Source organism: Eurytemora carolleeae, unplaced genomic scaffold (assembly GCF_000591075.1).
Source record: "Eurytemora carolleeae unplaced genomic scaffold, Eaff_2.0 scaffold117, whole genome shotgun sequence".
NCBI lineage: Eukaryota > Metazoa > Arthropoda > Copepoda > Calanoida > Temoridae > Eurytemora > Eurytemora carolleeae.
In genome coordinates, this window is record NW_019396401.1 from 98,686 (window position 1) to 116,629 (window position 17,944).

Sequence of the window (17,944 nt, forward strand, 5' to 3'; positions counted from 1 at the left end):
TACCTTGAGAACTCAAGTTCTGGTTCAGCTAGATTTAACCGTATTCCCTACCTTGAGAACTCAAGTTCTGGTTCAGCTAGATTTAACCGTATACCCTACCTTGAGAACTCAAGTTCTGGTTCAGCTAGATTTAACCGTATTCCATACCTTGAGAACTCAAGTTCTGGTTAAGCCAGATCTAACCGTATTCCCTACCTTGAGAACTCAAATTCTGGTTCAGCCAGATTTAACCGTATTCCCTACCTTGAGAACTCGAGTTCTGGTTCAGCTAGATTTAACCGTATTCCCTACCTTGAGAACTCAAGTTCTGGTTCAGCTAGATTTAACCGTATTCACTACCTGGAGAACTCAAGTTCTGGTTCAGCTAGATTTAACCGTATACCCTCAGGTAAAACTGCCCCAAACTGCCATCTCATTTCACTAAACAATAGAAGGGATTATATACATTGTGAGAAAAGGAACTGCAGGCGTTATGTCAATTAATCTCCATATTTTGAGAATGGCATGTCTGATTCACAACGAAATATTCATCTGAAACAACAATGATGAATTAAGCTATCGTTATCGCCATAAATTCAATGTAAAATTCTCAGAATTTCCTCCCATTGATTGAGAATAATTAATTTTCAGCTGGAGAATAATAATAACTCTGTTATCCTTAATCATACTTAGTTTTAAATGGAACCGTTTTGGAATTCAATATCCCACTCTAAAAGCGGAGGGTCAATTAAAATTACGACTTCAGTATATATATTCAAAATTTAAATAAATATATATAAAGTTTCACAAACATATATTCTTACATATGAGGACCAATGAGAGGCTAAAAATTAGTTATAATTTTCTAAATCACAATTTAAAAACGTTGATTTCATTTTATCCAACAAATTCCCTTGAACACAGAAAAAAAGGTGTTTCCAAAAATACATTTTCGATAATCTTCCTTGAATATGATAATATTGCTTGGATATGATAATATTGCTTGGATATGATAATATTGCTTGGATATGATAATATTGCTTGGATATGATAATATTGCCACCTACCGGATTGTCTCCATCCTATTGTTTAGATACGCTAATAAACATCTTTTGTTACGCTCGATAGCAGCGTGCCTACAGACATAAAATATTAATTTTTTCACACAACAAAACCTCCACTGTATTTAACTTAAGCTGTTGAACAAAAAAATAGTTAATAACATTATTTTTAATTTACAGGGACAGAAATACAACATCAAGCAACCTTCCATTGACTGAGAGGAATGTCCGATTCACAACGGTATCCTTGAAAGCTTTATCAATTCAAGAATTTGATTGAAATATCCAAAGTTTACTTTTAAAAAAGGATGATTTTCAATTGTGATAAGTGACATGAAGTTACATTGCAACTTCAGAAACAATGAAGGAAGTTAGGAAACGTCGATAATTCCACAATTGTGATCAGATACAGATTTGAAGGTTACTGTTATGAATTGGGCCTTACCCTTCGTCTTTTAAAATGAAAGTTAAATTGAAACTGTGACAGTCCCATCGATAGATTTCGATTGTATTGTAGTACGGATTGTTTATAATTTTAAACCTGAGCGTAATGGCAGGAGAAATTGTGGAGTTTAGCGCCACCTCGGCCCTGTTCTCATCCCAGAGGTTTCTTGTTTCCTCTACAAGAACGATAATATGTAAAGTGCACGGCGTAGGCCAGTGGAATTTAAGAACAACCTTTTAAAAAATATTTAATAAAAGAATTATTTTTGAGAGAAAAAATTTGGCCAATTTGGTCCAGCCGTTTGGCCAGATAAAGCTAACGTATAATATATATATATACACAGATACATATACATAATGATTCATAAGGAAGTATATTATATATACATATTAATATATTAATATGAGCGAAGATGTACAAGAAATCTTATATAGTTATATGTTGAGAACAATTTTTGTGAAAACATATTTATAGATAGAGGCGCAACCAAGGAATGCCTGCCTCTCTAGATAAATTAATAAAATGAGAAATCGCAAATGGTGGAACGGGTCCTTATAATAGTATGTAATTTCAGGGGTGTTTATTTCTAGAAAAATCATGTCCAACTCCCTCTTTAAAACTAAATTTACCCCTAGAAGTTGTGTTATTTTTAATTGTGATTTAATACGCCATGAATAGGGGGAACTAAATGAATTTTTGGGTAAAAAGTGTTAAAAAGAATAAAACTTGTCTTTTAATATCCAGTTTTAAATTTTAGTTCCCTAAATTAACAAAGATCACCCTATCCTTGGGGCCGCGAAAATTTCTGGGCCGAGCGCTGCGGCTGAAGGATAAGTTAATTACCCCCCCCCCTATCTACGCTTCTGCACGGGCACCGAATGCCTAGGCTAGGAGCCAGGCCCCACAACTACACATTAAACTTATAATTTCATAAAGATGCATCTACAAAAATGCATGTCAGGCATTTTTCTGAAAAAAGTATAATTTCAGATTATATTAGGCACAGTACAAATGCGTTGTGTGGTAAATGGTATACATTTAAAAATGTACAAGTGCAGTAGATGTTTATTGTTTATCATGAAGCTGTATAAAAATAATAAAAGGTACATAGTAAGTAAGTAAAGCGTATCAGTTATCAAACCAGGTACAAAGGTTTCATATAAGAATAAGAAGAAAGGATTTATAATTTGAATTTGAATTACAATTCTTATTTTCTAGAAAAGAAAAAAAATATTATCTTGGATGCCCTGTTGTTCGTAGTATATTTCTAAAGTAGAGGTTCTAAGATACCGGAATTGGATAATACTCTAGGAGGGTTTTATTTTATGTTCTAGGAAGGTATATGCTCTAGGACTCCTAGTAGAATAAGTTCTAGTTCTGCTCTAAGACTCCTAGTAGAATAAGTTCTAGGAGGGTATATGCTCTAGGACTCCTAGTGGAATAAGTTCTAGGAGGTTATATGCTCTAAGACTGCTAGTAGAATAAGTTCTAGGAGGGTATATGTTCTATGATTCCTAGTAGAGTAAGTTCTAGGAGTGTATATGCTCTATGATTCTTAGTAGAGTAAGTTAGGAGTGTATATGCTCTAGGACTCCTAGTAGAATATGTTTTAGAAGGGTATATGCTCAAGGACTCATACTAGAATAAGTTCTAGGAGGGTATATGCCCTACGACCCCAAGTAGAATATATTCTAGAAAGGTATATGCTGTAGGACTTCTTGTAGAATATGTTCTAGGAGGGTATGTGCTCTCGGACTCCTAGGAGATTATATGCTCTAGGACTCCTTGTAGAATATATTCTAGGAGGGTATGTGCTCTAGGACTCCTTGGAGTATAAGTTGCTCACAAAGTTCCTTTGGAAGATGATATTGTAGCCCAGCCTTGAGCTGAATAACCTGAAATAAAACTCTTCCAATTAATCTTCAAAACTGTTTCGTTTCAATTTATTCTTCTCGGTCATTAAGTCATGAAAAATAAAAGAAACAACATAAATTAATAAATTCGTTATACCTAACGTTTGTCTGACGATATCTTCGTTGAAGGGCGCCAAAGATTCCTCTGACCTTGCCGCTTCTCTTATCAACTGTATTCCCTTTTCTCCGTACATTTTTCTCTACATCCACAAATAAAACGTATTAATAACATATGCAAAATGATTGCGGTGGGGGGGGGTGGCGGGAAGGGCCCGAACGAAAATAGCGTTCCCTAGGAAAGACCCTTTACGTTGTTTTCTTTGACTTAAAACATTGGGGTCTGTCCTAGAGAACGATTTTAGGACCCCCACCCCCTCCTATCAATTTTGTACATGACCACTTATTTTTCAGCAAATTTATTATTTTTCATTTTTTTATTATTTAGGGTTAGGTTAGGACACTTTCTGGGCCGAGCGCTGCGGCTACTGCTAGGACATGCAATTCGAACTGTGAATTCAAAACATTTGGCTTCTTGTATATCTTTAAAGGATACACACCCTTAAAACCAAAAAATACTTTAAACGTATTTTTAATTATATTTGCGTAAAAATTCGTATGCTCAACTTCTTAAATAAAAGCTATGAATCGGTTATTAAAAGCGGACAGGATCGGATCGAACTTAAAACATCCCATTCATCACTTGGTCGGCAGCTTTTGGCTCATGGCTCAGAACTGGCTCATCAACCCCATTAAATCCAAAAACTCCATTACTTTTCTAAAATGATCTGCATCCTAGGTTTTACGTATCTCATACTTCATGGAATATAAAATCAGAGAAAAAAAAACAAAATTCAAAATATGGAATATTAACAAAAAATAATAATTAAAAAAACAATAACAAAAAATTTAATTAGAATCGAGCCAGTGCTAATTTTGCCATGAAGCACCTAGAAACTCAAATTTACGATTGTTAACAGATGGCTAAAAATGCGCCATGACATGGTTGAAAACGATGAGATCCACCCATACAAATTGCTTATGTTTGTTCAAAAGTTCAAAAAAGTTCCTTTTTCAAAAGGGGCACTGGAATCTTTATGCATGTTATAGGTCCAATGCTCCTTGGCCGGCGTATTTAGGGGGGGGGGGGCAATGGGGGCTAAGCATCTCTGGAAAATTGAAATCTATTGATTTCAGGGGGTTTTCAGGCCCAGCGGATGCTGAATCCCCATTACCCCCCTGGAAAGATAAAAAAATGTAAGCCCCCCCTGATCAAATTCCTGAATACGCCCCTTAAGTGCCAAGTGAAAAAACAATAATTAAATAGTTGCACATTTTTTGTTATATGAATTGTTATACAACTATTTATGTTCTTCACTCTTCAGTTTCAGATTTGAAAAGTGTGATAGCTCTGAATTCCAGGGGGGGGGGAATTTGTCAGGGAGAAGGGGCGGAACAAAAGATCCATTAAAAATTTGCTCATCTCCTTAATTGTCTTTAAATATTGATTGACAATTAAAGATTCTGTTAAATATAATATAAATAGTGTCAGAAACATCTTGAGGAATACAGAATAAAGTATTCAAATCTGAGAAAAATATGGAATTTAGAGACAATATTTACAGTATAAACCTTATTTTTTTTCACTTTGCATATGTTAGGACTAGTCATCAAAAATGCTTGATGTATGTATATTTACAGTTGTAGTAAATGCCGTACTCTTAAAAGTTCGTCCCCCAAACTGTATCAGTCATGCACAACCAGTCCTCTATCCAAGTCAACCAGGACGCAACCCACTTGGCTCTAAATGCCACACAGGGACACAAGCGTAGCTTATCAATCTACCTATTACTCAGACTCTAAATGCCACACAGGGACACAGGCGTAGTTATAAACAATCTATATATTGATCCCAAATGATTCTACCTGTTTATCAAAACAGGGTTTCAGTTTAGCTATCAACAAGCTTTTACTTTGGCTCTAAATGCCACAAATGGGACACAAGCGTAGCAATCAACAAGCTATTACTTCGACTCTAAATACAGACAGGATTACAAGCGTAGCTATCAACAAGTTATATATCGATCAAAAACTTTATAGAAATACTTGATAATAATAATAATAATGATAATAATGATAAATCTACGATAAGAACAAAATTGGAAAAAATAAAATTAAATTATACTGAACAAAAAATGTCTTTCCTTTTATTTGTTTAATCTGTTTTTAACACATATTATAATTTGTAAGAAGTTAGCTAGAACCAATCTTGTGAATAATCAACTTCTTCGTCAGCTGTAATATCTCCTCGACCATCTCGTGCATCTTCATCAACTCCACCATAGTCTCCATCAGTCCAAACCACTTCATTCCAGTCAGGAACTAAAACATCAGTATCCAGGATTACAAAAACAAAATCGTAAATTGATTTGTCACAGAAATAAAAGAAAAACAATATGTAAGAGAGTAACTTTTTCACTATAGAAATCAAAATATCAAATGATTTTCTTTAACAATTGAAAGTATAGAAATTGGTACAGACGTTTGGGTTTCTGGTAATAGAAGTCAAGGTTCTAAACACCCCCCCCCCTAAAAAAAAATACATTTTAAAGATAATGTGAATATATGTTTTAATTTCTTTTAACTTTTTAATATTTTTTTTTATTGTATTTTATTAAGGCTAGGGATGAACTATGCAAGATACCGTATTGATATATTATATACCTTTAGATCTTGCACAATCAAATTCGTCGTCTTCGTTTGGGCAATCCACTTCTCCATTACAAACTTTAGATCTAGAAAAGATTGATTTTTGGATTTTAAACAATTTTTAACAATTGCTTTTTGACTAGCTTTTCTTACATGGAATGCCTAGCAATGTTAATTATAGAAGAATAAAATATGTATATGATTTTTAAAAAAAATAATTTTTTGTTTTATTTATTGACAAGAGAATTGCTATAAATATGATAATATTCTTTTTAGAAACTTGATTAGAATGATAATGCTAACAAAGTCATTGTTTTGAATTGGAATTGAAATGTGTTTCCTATTCCTTCCTTCACTTTAAACTAAAGTAAATAACACGGAAAATTTAAATTTTATATGTTTTTAATCACAACTCCTCTTTTTAAGAGCTATTAAAAAAAAAAAAAAAATGTTTGAACACTTCGCATAAGTGCTCAGATAAATTTCTTATACTTAAAAACAAAACTAGAGTTCACAAAGTTGTACCAGCAGTGTAATGTTGCATAAAGAAATTGAGTCTTTGCCCCAAACTCTGATTTTCCAATCTTTGCAACCCACTGGCCTATAACCATATTTTTAACTATGAATTATGTTAGATCAACTAATATAAGTTTGAAATATCTGAGGTTAATACCATCAGGTTGCAAAGATGTTCGGATTGGAAAAATTGAATTTGTTGCAACGACTCAATTACTTTCTTCTCCTGGTTAATTTGCAGTGATATGGAGAGACTTCTATTAAAGTCAAACTGACCATACAAAAGAACCATTGCCCTTACAGTGTTTATAATTTTGAGCATGCAAATGAAAACTTTCTTTTACAGAATTATTAGTTAAAAGTTTAAGAATTTTAAAGGGGTGTTTTTTATATTAGACTGAAAAATTACGAGTAAAATACTAGATTTCCCGATATTTTGAATTATTAATTTCATTAAAATGTTTCAATATTGTATTACCTTGAAATACACTTGAACGTATCTTTGCACATATATTCATCTAAACCGTCACAAACTAGAAAAAGATTATTCAACATGTGATTTCTCAGGAATTGTCCTCTACATAATAAAGCTTTTCTCTCATATGTATAGTTCATATAAATATAATGTATGTTTTCTATAGCATGTTTGCAAAAAAGAGTTGGACCAAATTGGCAGACTTTTTTTCGAGGGAATCTATAGCTCATGGGTAATAGAAAATTTGGATTTTGTTTTAATTCCACGGCGAACGCCGGATATTTCAGTTAAAATTTAATGCCAAGTCTGGATAAACAGTAGGAGTATGACTATAAGTGATAATATAAACCTGGGCAACGTCAGTCACAACAGTATAGTTAAGGAATACTAATTAGCATATGCAAGCACAAATTTAAAATGTAATTGTACAATGTACATTGTACAAGTTTACATGAAATTGTAAATGTTCAATGTAAATTGGTCCATTCATACATGAAATTGCACATCTACGATGTACAATGTAGAAATTGCACATGTACAATATGCAATGTACAATGCACATGTATACCTGAAATTCCCGCAGTGTACACATTAGAGCAATCATTCTCATCCTCTCCATTCATGCAGTCAGGGAACCCATCACATTGTTGCTGCAGTCTACTCAACCAAACCGAACATTATTTTCATTTGAAAACCTACAAAATTATTCAAGTTTGCCCAACTAAACCAAATATAATTTTCATTACAAAATCTACAAAAATATTTAAGTTTTCCCAACTAAATCAAACCAAACATAATTTTCATCAGAAGATCTGCGAAATCATTTTCTAATGAAAATATATTTAAGTTTGCCCAATCAAACCAAACCAAACAAAACATAATTTTCATAAGAAAATCCGCGAAATTATTCAAGTTTGGCCAACCAAACCAAACCAAACAAAACAAATTTTCATAAGAAGATCTCCGAAATTATTTAACTTTAAGTTTGCCCAACCAAACCAAATGAAACATAATTTTCATTACAAAATCTTCGAAAATATTCAAATTTGCCCAACCAAACCAAACCAAACATAATTTTCAGTAGAAAATCTGCGAAATTATTCAAGTTTGCCCAAGCAAACCAAGATAAACATAATTTAAGTAAAAAGTTTTTATCAAGATTCAAGATTGATCAACTTAACAAACCAAAGAGGTTCAAAGAAAATCCACGAAATAATTTTAATTTAAGTATGCTAAACCTAACCAAACCAAACACATAAAATTAACCAAACAAGCCAAATTGAATGCATCTAATTGCTGTATTAAAACCTAGTCTTAATACGCAAACCAATTCATTTGTAAGATTACTGACAAAGCTAGATTTTAGATATGCAATTGTACAAAAAATAGATTTTAATAAAATTGATCTATCCTTTGAACAATATTGATTATTTTTAGAAAAAAAGGATAAATTGACTATAAGAATCTAAGTATTTTAATCTCTCCCATAGAGGTTCTTGTTTTTAAAAAGGGTTACCCACAAAAAATTTCAGATAAAAATGAAACCTTCAGAAGTTCAGGCCGACATCTTTCAAGGTTTAGGCCGTCTTTAAAGTATCATCGTTAGTGGGTAACCCTGTAGATATAATCTGCAGAATTTTTCAAATCGTGTTTATTGAATTTATCTTTCACACTAGATTTACATTTTTCGCTATTTTTTATTAAATTATTTAAAATGTAACCTTCAGATTTTAGTCTTCATAAGTTTTATTTTTGGGTGTGAACCTTAATTTTATCAGCTTTAGGAACTAAAGAAATAATTCAAAAAGGTACTTTTTATACCTTTGGCTAATCATTGATTTCAGATAGAGGTTCTTAAAGGGTTTCGTTGTGAATTGAAAATGAAATTCTCTTCAAACGAAGGGTCACTTGGATTTACGTCTACAAGTCCCTTTAAATGTATCTTGTTTATAAAAATGTTCAGTTCCCTGATAGAGTCTCCGTTCTTGCAAACAAACTCACAAAAGCTTTCATCTGACCCATCCTTACAATCCAGTTTTCCATCACAGAGCTTAGAGTTCGAGACACACATCGTATCCCGGCACATCCATTCATTCAGGGGGTGACAGTTAGAACATTCGCCCTACATTTAAACAACAATATGACAGTTAGAATATCTGCCCTACATTTAAAAAATGATATGTCACTTTGAATATCTTCCCTACATTTAAACAATATGACAGTTATAACATCCACCTACATAAAAAAAATAATAGTCAGTTAGAACATCTGCCCTTCATTAAAACAACAGTATGACAGTTAGAACATACTTCCTACATTATGACAAGAATTTGACAGTTGGAACATTTGCCTTACAGTTAGAACAACCGCCCTATATTTAAAAATAATACAGTAATAATACAGTTAGAACATTCGCCCTACATTTAAACAACAGTATGACAGTTAGAATATTCGCCCTACATTTAAATAATGATATGACAGTTAGAACATCCGCCCTACATTTAAACATGAATATGCAAATTGTAACATCCGCCCTACATTTTGATAATTATATGTAGGTTCGAATATCTTCCCTACATTTAAACAATAATACAGTTAGAAAATCCGCCCTACATTTAAACAATAATATGCCAGTAAGTACATTCGCCCTACATAAAAAAAATACAATTAGAACATCTGCACTTCATGTAAACAACAGAATGACAGTTAGAACATACTCCCTACATTAGGACAAGAATTTGACAGTTGGAACATTCGCCTTACAGTTAGAACATCCGCCATAAGATTTAAACAATAGTATGACAGTTAGAATATCATCCCTGCATTAAAACAAGAATTTGAGACTTGGAACATCTGCCATACATTTAAACAATAATTTGACAGTTAAAACATCTGCCCTATATTTAAACAATATTAGGACAGTTAGAACACCCGCCTTACATTTAAAAAACAATATTACAGTTAGCACATCCGCCCTACATTTAAAAAAATAATACTGATAGAAGATCCTCTCTACATTTAAACAATAATATTTCAGTTAGAACATCCACCCTACATTTAAACCATAATATGGCAGTTAGATCATCCGCCGTACATTTTAACAATAGTATGACATTTAGAACATCCGCCCTACATTTAAACAATAATTTGGCGGTTAGATCATCCGCCCTACATTTAAAAATAATACAGTGAGAACATCCGCCCTACATTTAAACAAGAATATATGACAGTCAGAAAATGTTAGGATTCTGATGACATTTATTAGGATTCTGATGAGATATATTATGATTCTGATGAGATATATTATGATTCTGATGAGATATATTATGATTCTGATGAGATATGTTAGGATTCTGATGAGATATGTAAAAATTCTAATGAGATATGTTAAGATTCTGATGAGATATGCTAGGATTCTGATGAGATATGTTAGGATTCTGATGAGATGTTAGGATTCTGATGAGACATGTTAAGATTCTGATGAGATATGTTAGGATTCCGATGAGATATGTTAGAATTCTGATGAGATGTTAGGATTCTATTGAGACATGTTAAGATTCTGATGAGATATGTTAGGATTCCTATGAGATATGTTAGGATTCTGATGAGATATGTTAGGATTCTGATGAGATATGTCAGGATTCTGATGAGATATGTTAGGATTCTGATAAGATATGTTAAGATTCTGATGAGATATGCTTAGAATTCTGATGAGATGTTAGGATTCTATTGAGACATGTTAAGATTCCGATGAGATATGTTAGGATTCTGATGAGATATGTTAGGATTCCGATGAGATATGTTAGGATTCTGATGAGATATGTCAGGATTCTGTTGATATACGTTAATATTCTGATGAGATATGTTAGGATTTTGAAGCGGTATGTTAGAATTCTGTTGATATAATGTTAGGATTCTGAAGAGATAGGTTAGGATTCTGATAAGATATATTAGAATTCTGATGAGATATGCTAGGATTCTGAAAAGATGTATGTTAGGATTCTGATGAGATTAGTTAGGTTTCTGATAAGACATGTTAGGATTCTGATGAGATTTGAATGGTTTGTGATAAGATGGGTTAGGATTCTGATGAGATTTGTTAGGTTTCTGATGAGATATGATATGATATTTGATCAAATGTCATTAAAAAAATATATAAAAGTTTGTCTATTTTTAATACTAATAACGTGGAAATGACTGTACAGATCGGGTCCAATTTAGTTCATAGTAGATTACTTGACAACCCTGAGGTGGACAAGTGCTATTAAAAATTTATTTTTTCATACCTGATGAACAACTGTAATATTTGTTGCAGTCTGACAGGCCTGTATCTGTAGCTGGCAAACATTGTCGTAGGTCAACCTATCTGACCCACACACTCGCTGGGTACTCGTGGATTCACACAAGTCAGAACATCTGTAACATAGATTAATAACAATACAGATATAACATTAGATTTCGTAATTCCAATATTTAGGGGGTTTTCGTTTAAAAAAACCCTGAGACAGTTAAAGTACATGTATCTGTGTACAGAACGAGTTTACAATTACAAATTGATAATTATTTTAACAGTACAAGTATAAAGCAATTAGGTGTAAAATAGCTCTTGGCTGTTTTGATTAAATGTCCTGAAAAGATGTAGGGACTAGGGAGAAGTTTTTTTTTGTATATTTATACATAAATTTAGCTTGGTTAAAGTCTACCAGATCAATAATCTTTAGAATCTTACACTTATGGAAAAGAGGATCACTATGAGACGTGGTCACGTGGCTTTTGAGTTATCAATTAATCGTATTGCTCGTTTCCGTAAATGTGATTTTGTTTCATTTCAAAACATTTGTTTCTCTCCCAGGCTGAAATTCCATATTCAATAAATGATCGAAATAAAGAATAGTAAATCGTTAGTTTAATATTACTAAGAAGAATATTTTTACACATGACAATGCAAAAACTGCACTGGATGCTTTGTTTTTAACTGACTTAAGATTATGGTTCCAGTTAAGATTTTCGTCTAAATGAACACCTACAAACTTAAAAGATTCATTTTTACATCCAGTTCATACTCTTTCTATACCTTTATTATCTTTTAGAAGTTTAAGAGAGGTGATATTTACATCTTCTTTTTTTTGAAGAGAATATATTTGGTTTTAGACGCATTTAAAGTCAGTTTGTTTGCTTTATATCAATCTTCTATTTTAGAGAGCTATAAGTTTTCCAAATCATCGTATAAGTTGAATATAGTTGCAGTGTTGTATTATCGGCAAAAGGAATTGTAAAAAATGTCGATGCTTGAGGAAGGTCATTGATAAGAAATAGAAATAAAATTGGTCCTAATATCGACCCTTGCAGTGGTACAAGAGATTTCTTTAAGTGTCACGAAATCCATATTGTTCAAGCTTGCTCAGTATAATTTCCACATCACATGTATCAAAAGCTTTAGTTAAATCTATAAAAATTCCCAGAGTATATTCGGATACAGGTTTATTTAGTGCGTTGTATATTTTATCTAAGAAATGAATTAAGGATCTCAGTAGGTATCACTGTACTAAATCAAAGAATTATTTGAAAAGACGATATCGAATTCGTCACTGAATTCCCATGTTTTTTGGGACACCCTGTAGATCAAAACCTATATTAGCAAAAAATATCAAACCCTCTGACATTTCTACCGCCCCTGAGAGAACTTTTTCATTGCTGACAAATGCATCAGGATTGGTTACTGTTTTACGTTCCCTTCCTAGTACACTATTAATAGCTTGCCATGTTTGTTTACAATCTTTACTATATTCTTGAAATTTATCATCGAAGTATTTTTTTCGTGCTGCCCTCACAAGGCGAGTATACGCTGAAATATATTCTTTAAATCTAGATTTAGTTTCCTGACAGGGTTATCTCAACTTTATATTAAAGAATTTGGCTTTACGTTTTCTCGATATTATCAGTGCTTCAGTCTATTTTTTCTGGAAGGGGTTGCATTTTATCAGGGAATGAAATCTCAAAACAACTAGCAATCGACTCAAAAAAAAATTATTATATTATTTACCCAGTAGTTGATCTGCACTCTCCCTTGTAGTTGATGTTGATCACCATACCCAGGGTACACTCCTCCATCCTCATCTCACATTCATTCCTGTACAGTTCATCAATTTCTCTGCACAATACATTCATTCCTGTACAATACATTCATTCCAGTACATTACACTTATTCCAGTACACACTCATTCCTGTACAATACACTCATTCCTGTACAATACACTTATTCATGTTCAATACACTCATTCCTGTACAATACACTCATTCCTGTACAATACACTCATTCCTGTACAATACACACATTTCTATACAATACANGTTCTTGTACAATTCACTCATTCCTGTACAATACATTCATTCCTGTACAATACACTCATTCCTGTACAATACACTCATTCCTATACAATATACTTATTCATGTACATCACACTTTTTCCTGTATAATACATTCATTCCTGTACAATACACTCATTCCTGTACAATACACCCGTTCTTGTACAATTCACTCATTCCTGTACAATACATTCATTCCTGTACAATACACTCATTCCTGTACAATACATTCATTCCTATACAATGTACTTATTCATGTACATCACACTTTTTCCTGTATAATACACTTATTCCTGTACAATACACTCATTCCTGTACAGTACATTTATTCCTGTACAGTACAATTATTCATGTACATTACACTTATTCCTGTATAATACACTCATTCCTGAGCAGTACATTCATTCCTGTACAATACATTCATTCCTGTACAATACAACTGTTCCTGTACAATACAACTGTTCCTGTACAATACACTTATTCCTGTTCAGTATACCTATTCCTGTACAATACATTCATTTATGTACAATACAACCGTTCCTGTACAATACACTAATTCCTGTTCAATACACTAATTCCTGTTCAATACACTTATTACTGTACAATACAACTGTTCCTGTACAATACATTCATTCCTGTACAATACACTTCTTCCTGTACAATACACACATTTCTGTACAATACACACATTCATGTACAATACATTCCATTATTTAATTTTATGAAAAGTACAGTACACTACTTTATTCGTAGATTGACCTAAGAAGTCTTCTTCATCATTGGTCCGTAGACGGGATACTACTTATACATTCACTCCCAGTTCTTATTTGAATATAGATGTTGGCAAATTACGTTAAGAAATTGCCTCGGCTTGACTTAACTCGAAAAAAATACATAAACCGTTCCTGTACCATACACTCATTCCTGTACTATACAACTGTTCTTGTACCATACACTCATTCCTGTACTATACAACTGTTCCTGTACCATACACTCATTCCTGTACTATATAACCGTTCCTGTACCATACACTCCTTCCTGTACTATACAACTGTTCCTGTACAATACACTCATTCCTGTAATATACAACCGTTCCTGTACACTACACTCATTCCTGTACTATACAACCGTTCCTGTACCATACACTCATTCTTGTACTATACAACTGTTCCAGTACAATACATTCATTCCTGTACTAAACAACCGTTTCTGTACACTACAACCGTTCCTGTACAATACACTCATTCCTGTACTATACAACCGTTCAGCTGTACAATACACTTATTCCTGTACAATACAACTGTTCTTGTACAATACATTCATTCCTGTACAATACAACCGTTCTTGTACAATACACTCATTCCTGTACAATACAACCGTTCCAGTACAATACACTCATTCCAGTACAATACACTCATTCCTGTACAATACACTCATTCCTGTACAATACACACATTCCTGTACAATACACTCATTCCTGTACAATACACTCATTCCTGTACAATACAAAGTGTCATTTTTCTAAAATACAAAGTATAAACTATAAAGTACAGTAAATACACACTTTCTATGAATATACATTAGTAGTTATTTCTATTTGTCTGTCCGATCAGGAACCCTGTAACCGATTTGCCTCAAATTTTGATTTGGGAACCACGTGAATGTTCTAAGACTCTTGACACTTATAAAGAAAACTTTATCTACAAAGGTAAATCTGGGTTCCCAAGCTATCTTATATATACAAAGTAGTAATCTCTGTTTGTCAGTCTATTTGTTTAAATGTCCGAACACAAGTTATGAACCCCTTGACCGATTTGACTCCAAATTTGATTGGGGTACTTACTACTCAGTATAACGACTGGTATAATCTTACCCTAGCTTAAAAATTCTAAGTTAAGTGGATGGACTTCACAGGGAAAACTCCAGACAAAGCTGGGATTCCACGCTAGTACACTATACACTGACAGTATAGACCAATATAACTATGGAATAGGGAGATAACTCTTTTACACATATACATTATTTAAAATTTCATGATGAACAAAAACATTTTCAAGGTGCCCCAAGAAGTCACTGATTAGATTATAACAATTATTTGGATTTTAGGTTGATCTATATTATTTCAAAGTTTCTGCTGCAATTGATCTGAATTCTATAAAGAAATGCAATAATAAAATTACAAGAAGTGAGGTTGATCTATATTATTTCTAACTTTCTGCTGTAATTGATCTGAATTCTATAAAGAAATGCAATAATATAACTACAGGTAGTGAGGTTGATCTATATTATTTCAAAGTTTCTGCTGCAATTGATATGAATTCTATAAAGAAATGCAATAATATAACTACAGGTAGTGAGGTTGATCTATATTATTTCAAAGTTTCTGCTGCAATTGATCTGAATTCTATAAAGAAATGCAAAAATAAAACTAGAAGAAGTGAGGTTGATCTATATTATTTCAAAGTTTCTACTGTAATTGATCTGAATTCTACAAAGAAATGCAAAAATATGGCTACAAGTAGTGAAATTGTTAAGTTTTTTTTAATCTTTTTAGGTTGATTGTCTCAATATGTACCAAATTGTAATCCTAAAAGAAGATAAGTGTAAAAACAAACTAAAAACGATCAAGACTGAAAACATAAAAAGTTTAAAAAGGTTGTGCTTGTGCCCAATCTCTAATTACAAGTTACAAGTTACAAGTTACCTGTAAGTTTTGGAGTTATCCCCACATACAGGAATATCATCGTTAGGACAACTAAATATTTCACAATTTTAGAAACTTTATAATTTTTTTGCTACTTCATCTTTTTTGTGACGCCAGTGTTAAGAAATGTTCCCTCTAAAATGATGTCGCGGCTTTGAAAGTTTGGAAATTTACAATGTCAATGGAAACAAAAAAATCTGATAAATCTGAAATTGAAATTGAATTGAAATTGAATTGAAATTATTAAAAAAAAGGAGTACACCAAAGCGTAAAGGGGAATTCCTTGTCTGACAAATATCTTTCCATTGTATATTTCCAATTTAAAACACCTTTCCAATTAGACTGTTTTTATCTATTTTTTTTCATACACATACTAATTTCATCTCATTTTTATCTCATGTATAAAGCATATTTTCTGTATTCTTTAACCAAAAAATTATAACTTGTACTTCGAAATCTGACATTCTTGTGGCCCTCCATTTTTCTAAAAGTTTGTTAATATCTGTTTTAGATAGTTTTAGAAGAGCTAAAGATAACTATAAAAGTTTGAAAGGGACTGTTTTCAAATATTTAAAAATTCTTTAAAATCGAATTAAAGGGGATACAAGGTGCCCTCTAATTACTAGTTGCCCCCCGAATTTTTACATGGAATCAAGTTACCAAGTTTTACCCTTTTCGTATTTCTAATTTTTTTTTGAGCTTATAGATTTAGTTTGCTTTAGACATTAAAGTTCAAAATTCTAGATTGACTAAATTTATTCTAAAAGATTCTTGATCGACAACCTTAGATCTAAAAAGTTTTGCGTGTTTCTAATAATTTTAAAAATAGGGAAAACCAAACTAAACTGCAAACTGCTAAACTGAACCAGGCGCGTAGCTAGACATTCAGCTAGAAGGGGTGGGGGGCAATAGGTCAATTATCTCGTGCGTAGCGCAAAAACTTTTTTTGCCCCTCCCCAAACATTTATAAGGGGGGGTGTACCATACACTCATTCCTGTACTATACAACTGTTCCTGTACCATACACTCATTCCTGTACTATANTTCTAAGCCAAGAACTTTTTAAGTTATGGAGCCAATGCTGACTTAATCGATTTTGAAACGATTAAATCATTCTCATGGAGTTAACTAATCTCTCTTTCATAAAAAAGTGCACATTTTTTTTCCAGGGATAGATCGATTTAAATAAATTAATCACATTTAAATTGATTAAAATTAGTGCCGTGCATTCAAAAGTTCAAAACACTGTTTCTATAAATATGTTTTTTTTTTACAAAAAAGTTAAATTTTACCTGGTAGGACAAAGTATATTGTTTGATTTCTCAAATAACATGGCAAATGGATCAGACTCCTCAGTTTTTCTAAAAATAATGAACAAAGAATATGCTTCTTTTTTTTGACCGAAGAGGAATTCAGGAGAAGGAAATTAGTTATCCAACAACAAAAGATGAATAGATGACATGTTTTTCAGACACAATTCAAACTTTGTAAAACCACAAAAATCTAAATTTCCACAGGGTGAGCCAAAAAAAAATAAACCAAAAATGTGATTTACGTAAAACTGATACTTATCAAAATTTTATTCCTTTTTTAATTTCGATTTTCTAGAAATTTCGGAAATCCGATTGAAATTTTTTTTTGACATTATTTCAAAATATCCGAAAGTATGCAAATATATACATTCTCTGGGTAATTACCAATATGTTCTAAAATATACTTCATAAGTTCATATTGATTATTTAACTAAAAAAGATGGTTTATTACACTTACTAGGTATTT

At 32.3% G+C, this 17,944-nt stretch overlaps 2 protein-coding genes across 2 annotated transcripts; both read right to left on the minus strand.

The window, feature by feature from the left end:
• Nucleotides 1-272: 272 nt before the first annotated feature.
• On the minus strand, nucleotides 273-3,622 carry LOC111702529 (DNA replication complex GINS protein PSF1). The gene is made up of 5 exons (XM_023474258.1): nucleotides 3,496-3,622; nucleotides 1,582-1,660; nucleotides 1,047-1,115; nucleotides 371-420; nucleotides 273-322 (listed from the first exon to the last, which is right to left on the minus strand). Exons 1-5 carry the CDS (start codon nucleotides 3,590-3,592, stop codon nucleotides 288-290), a joined length of 330 nt encoding a protein of 109 aa, XP_023330026.1. The 5' UTR covers nucleotides 3,593-3,622; the 3' UTR covers nucleotides 273-287.
• A 1,964-nt stretch (nucleotides 3,623-5,586) lies between these two features.
• On the minus strand, nucleotides 5,587-17,552 carry LOC111702515 (very low-density lipoprotein receptor). Its single transcript, XM_023474233.1, has 9 exons — nucleotides 17,458-17,552; nucleotides 16,166-16,216; nucleotides 13,139-13,225; nucleotides 11,382-11,511; nucleotides 9,063-9,217; nucleotides 7,664-7,752; nucleotides 7,099-7,153; nucleotides 6,120-6,190; nucleotides 5,587-5,777 (listed from the first exon to the last, which is right to left on the minus strand). The coding sequence occupies exons 1-9, from the start codon at nucleotides 17,496-17,498 to the stop codon at nucleotides 5,653-5,655; spliced, it is 804 nt and encodes a 267-aa protein (XP_023330001.1). The 5' UTR covers nucleotides 17,499-17,552; the 3' UTR covers nucleotides 5,587-5,652.
• Between the last annotated feature and the right edge of the window lie 392 nt (nucleotides 17,553-17,944).

Bases quoted from the DNA above. Each gene is read 5' to 3' on its own strand.
- LOC111702529 (XM_023474258.1), bottom strand. From the start codon at position 3,592: ATGTACGGAGAAAAGGGAATACAGTTGATAAGAGAAGCGGCAAGGTCA. The intron at 421-1,046 runs GTAGGTGGCAAT...TCTATTGTTTAG, and splicing joins AATAGGATGGAGACAATCCG to TGAAATGAGATGGCAGTTTG. The intron at 323-370 runs ATCTAGCTGAAC...GAATACGGTTAA, and splicing joins ACCTGAGGGTATACGGTTAA to ATCTAGCTGAACCAGAACTT.
- LOC111702515 (XM_023474233.1), bottom strand. From the start codon at position 17,498: ATGTTATTTGAGAAATCAAACAATATACTTTGTCCTACCAG. The intron at 13,226-16,165 runs GTAACTTGTAAC...TGAACTGTACAG, and splicing joins GATAACTCCAAAACTTACAG to GAATGAATGTGAGATGAGGA. The intron at 7,753-9,062 runs GGAACTGAACAT...TTGGTTGAGTAG, and splicing joins AAGAACGGAGACTCTATCAG to ACTGCAGCAACAATGTGATG.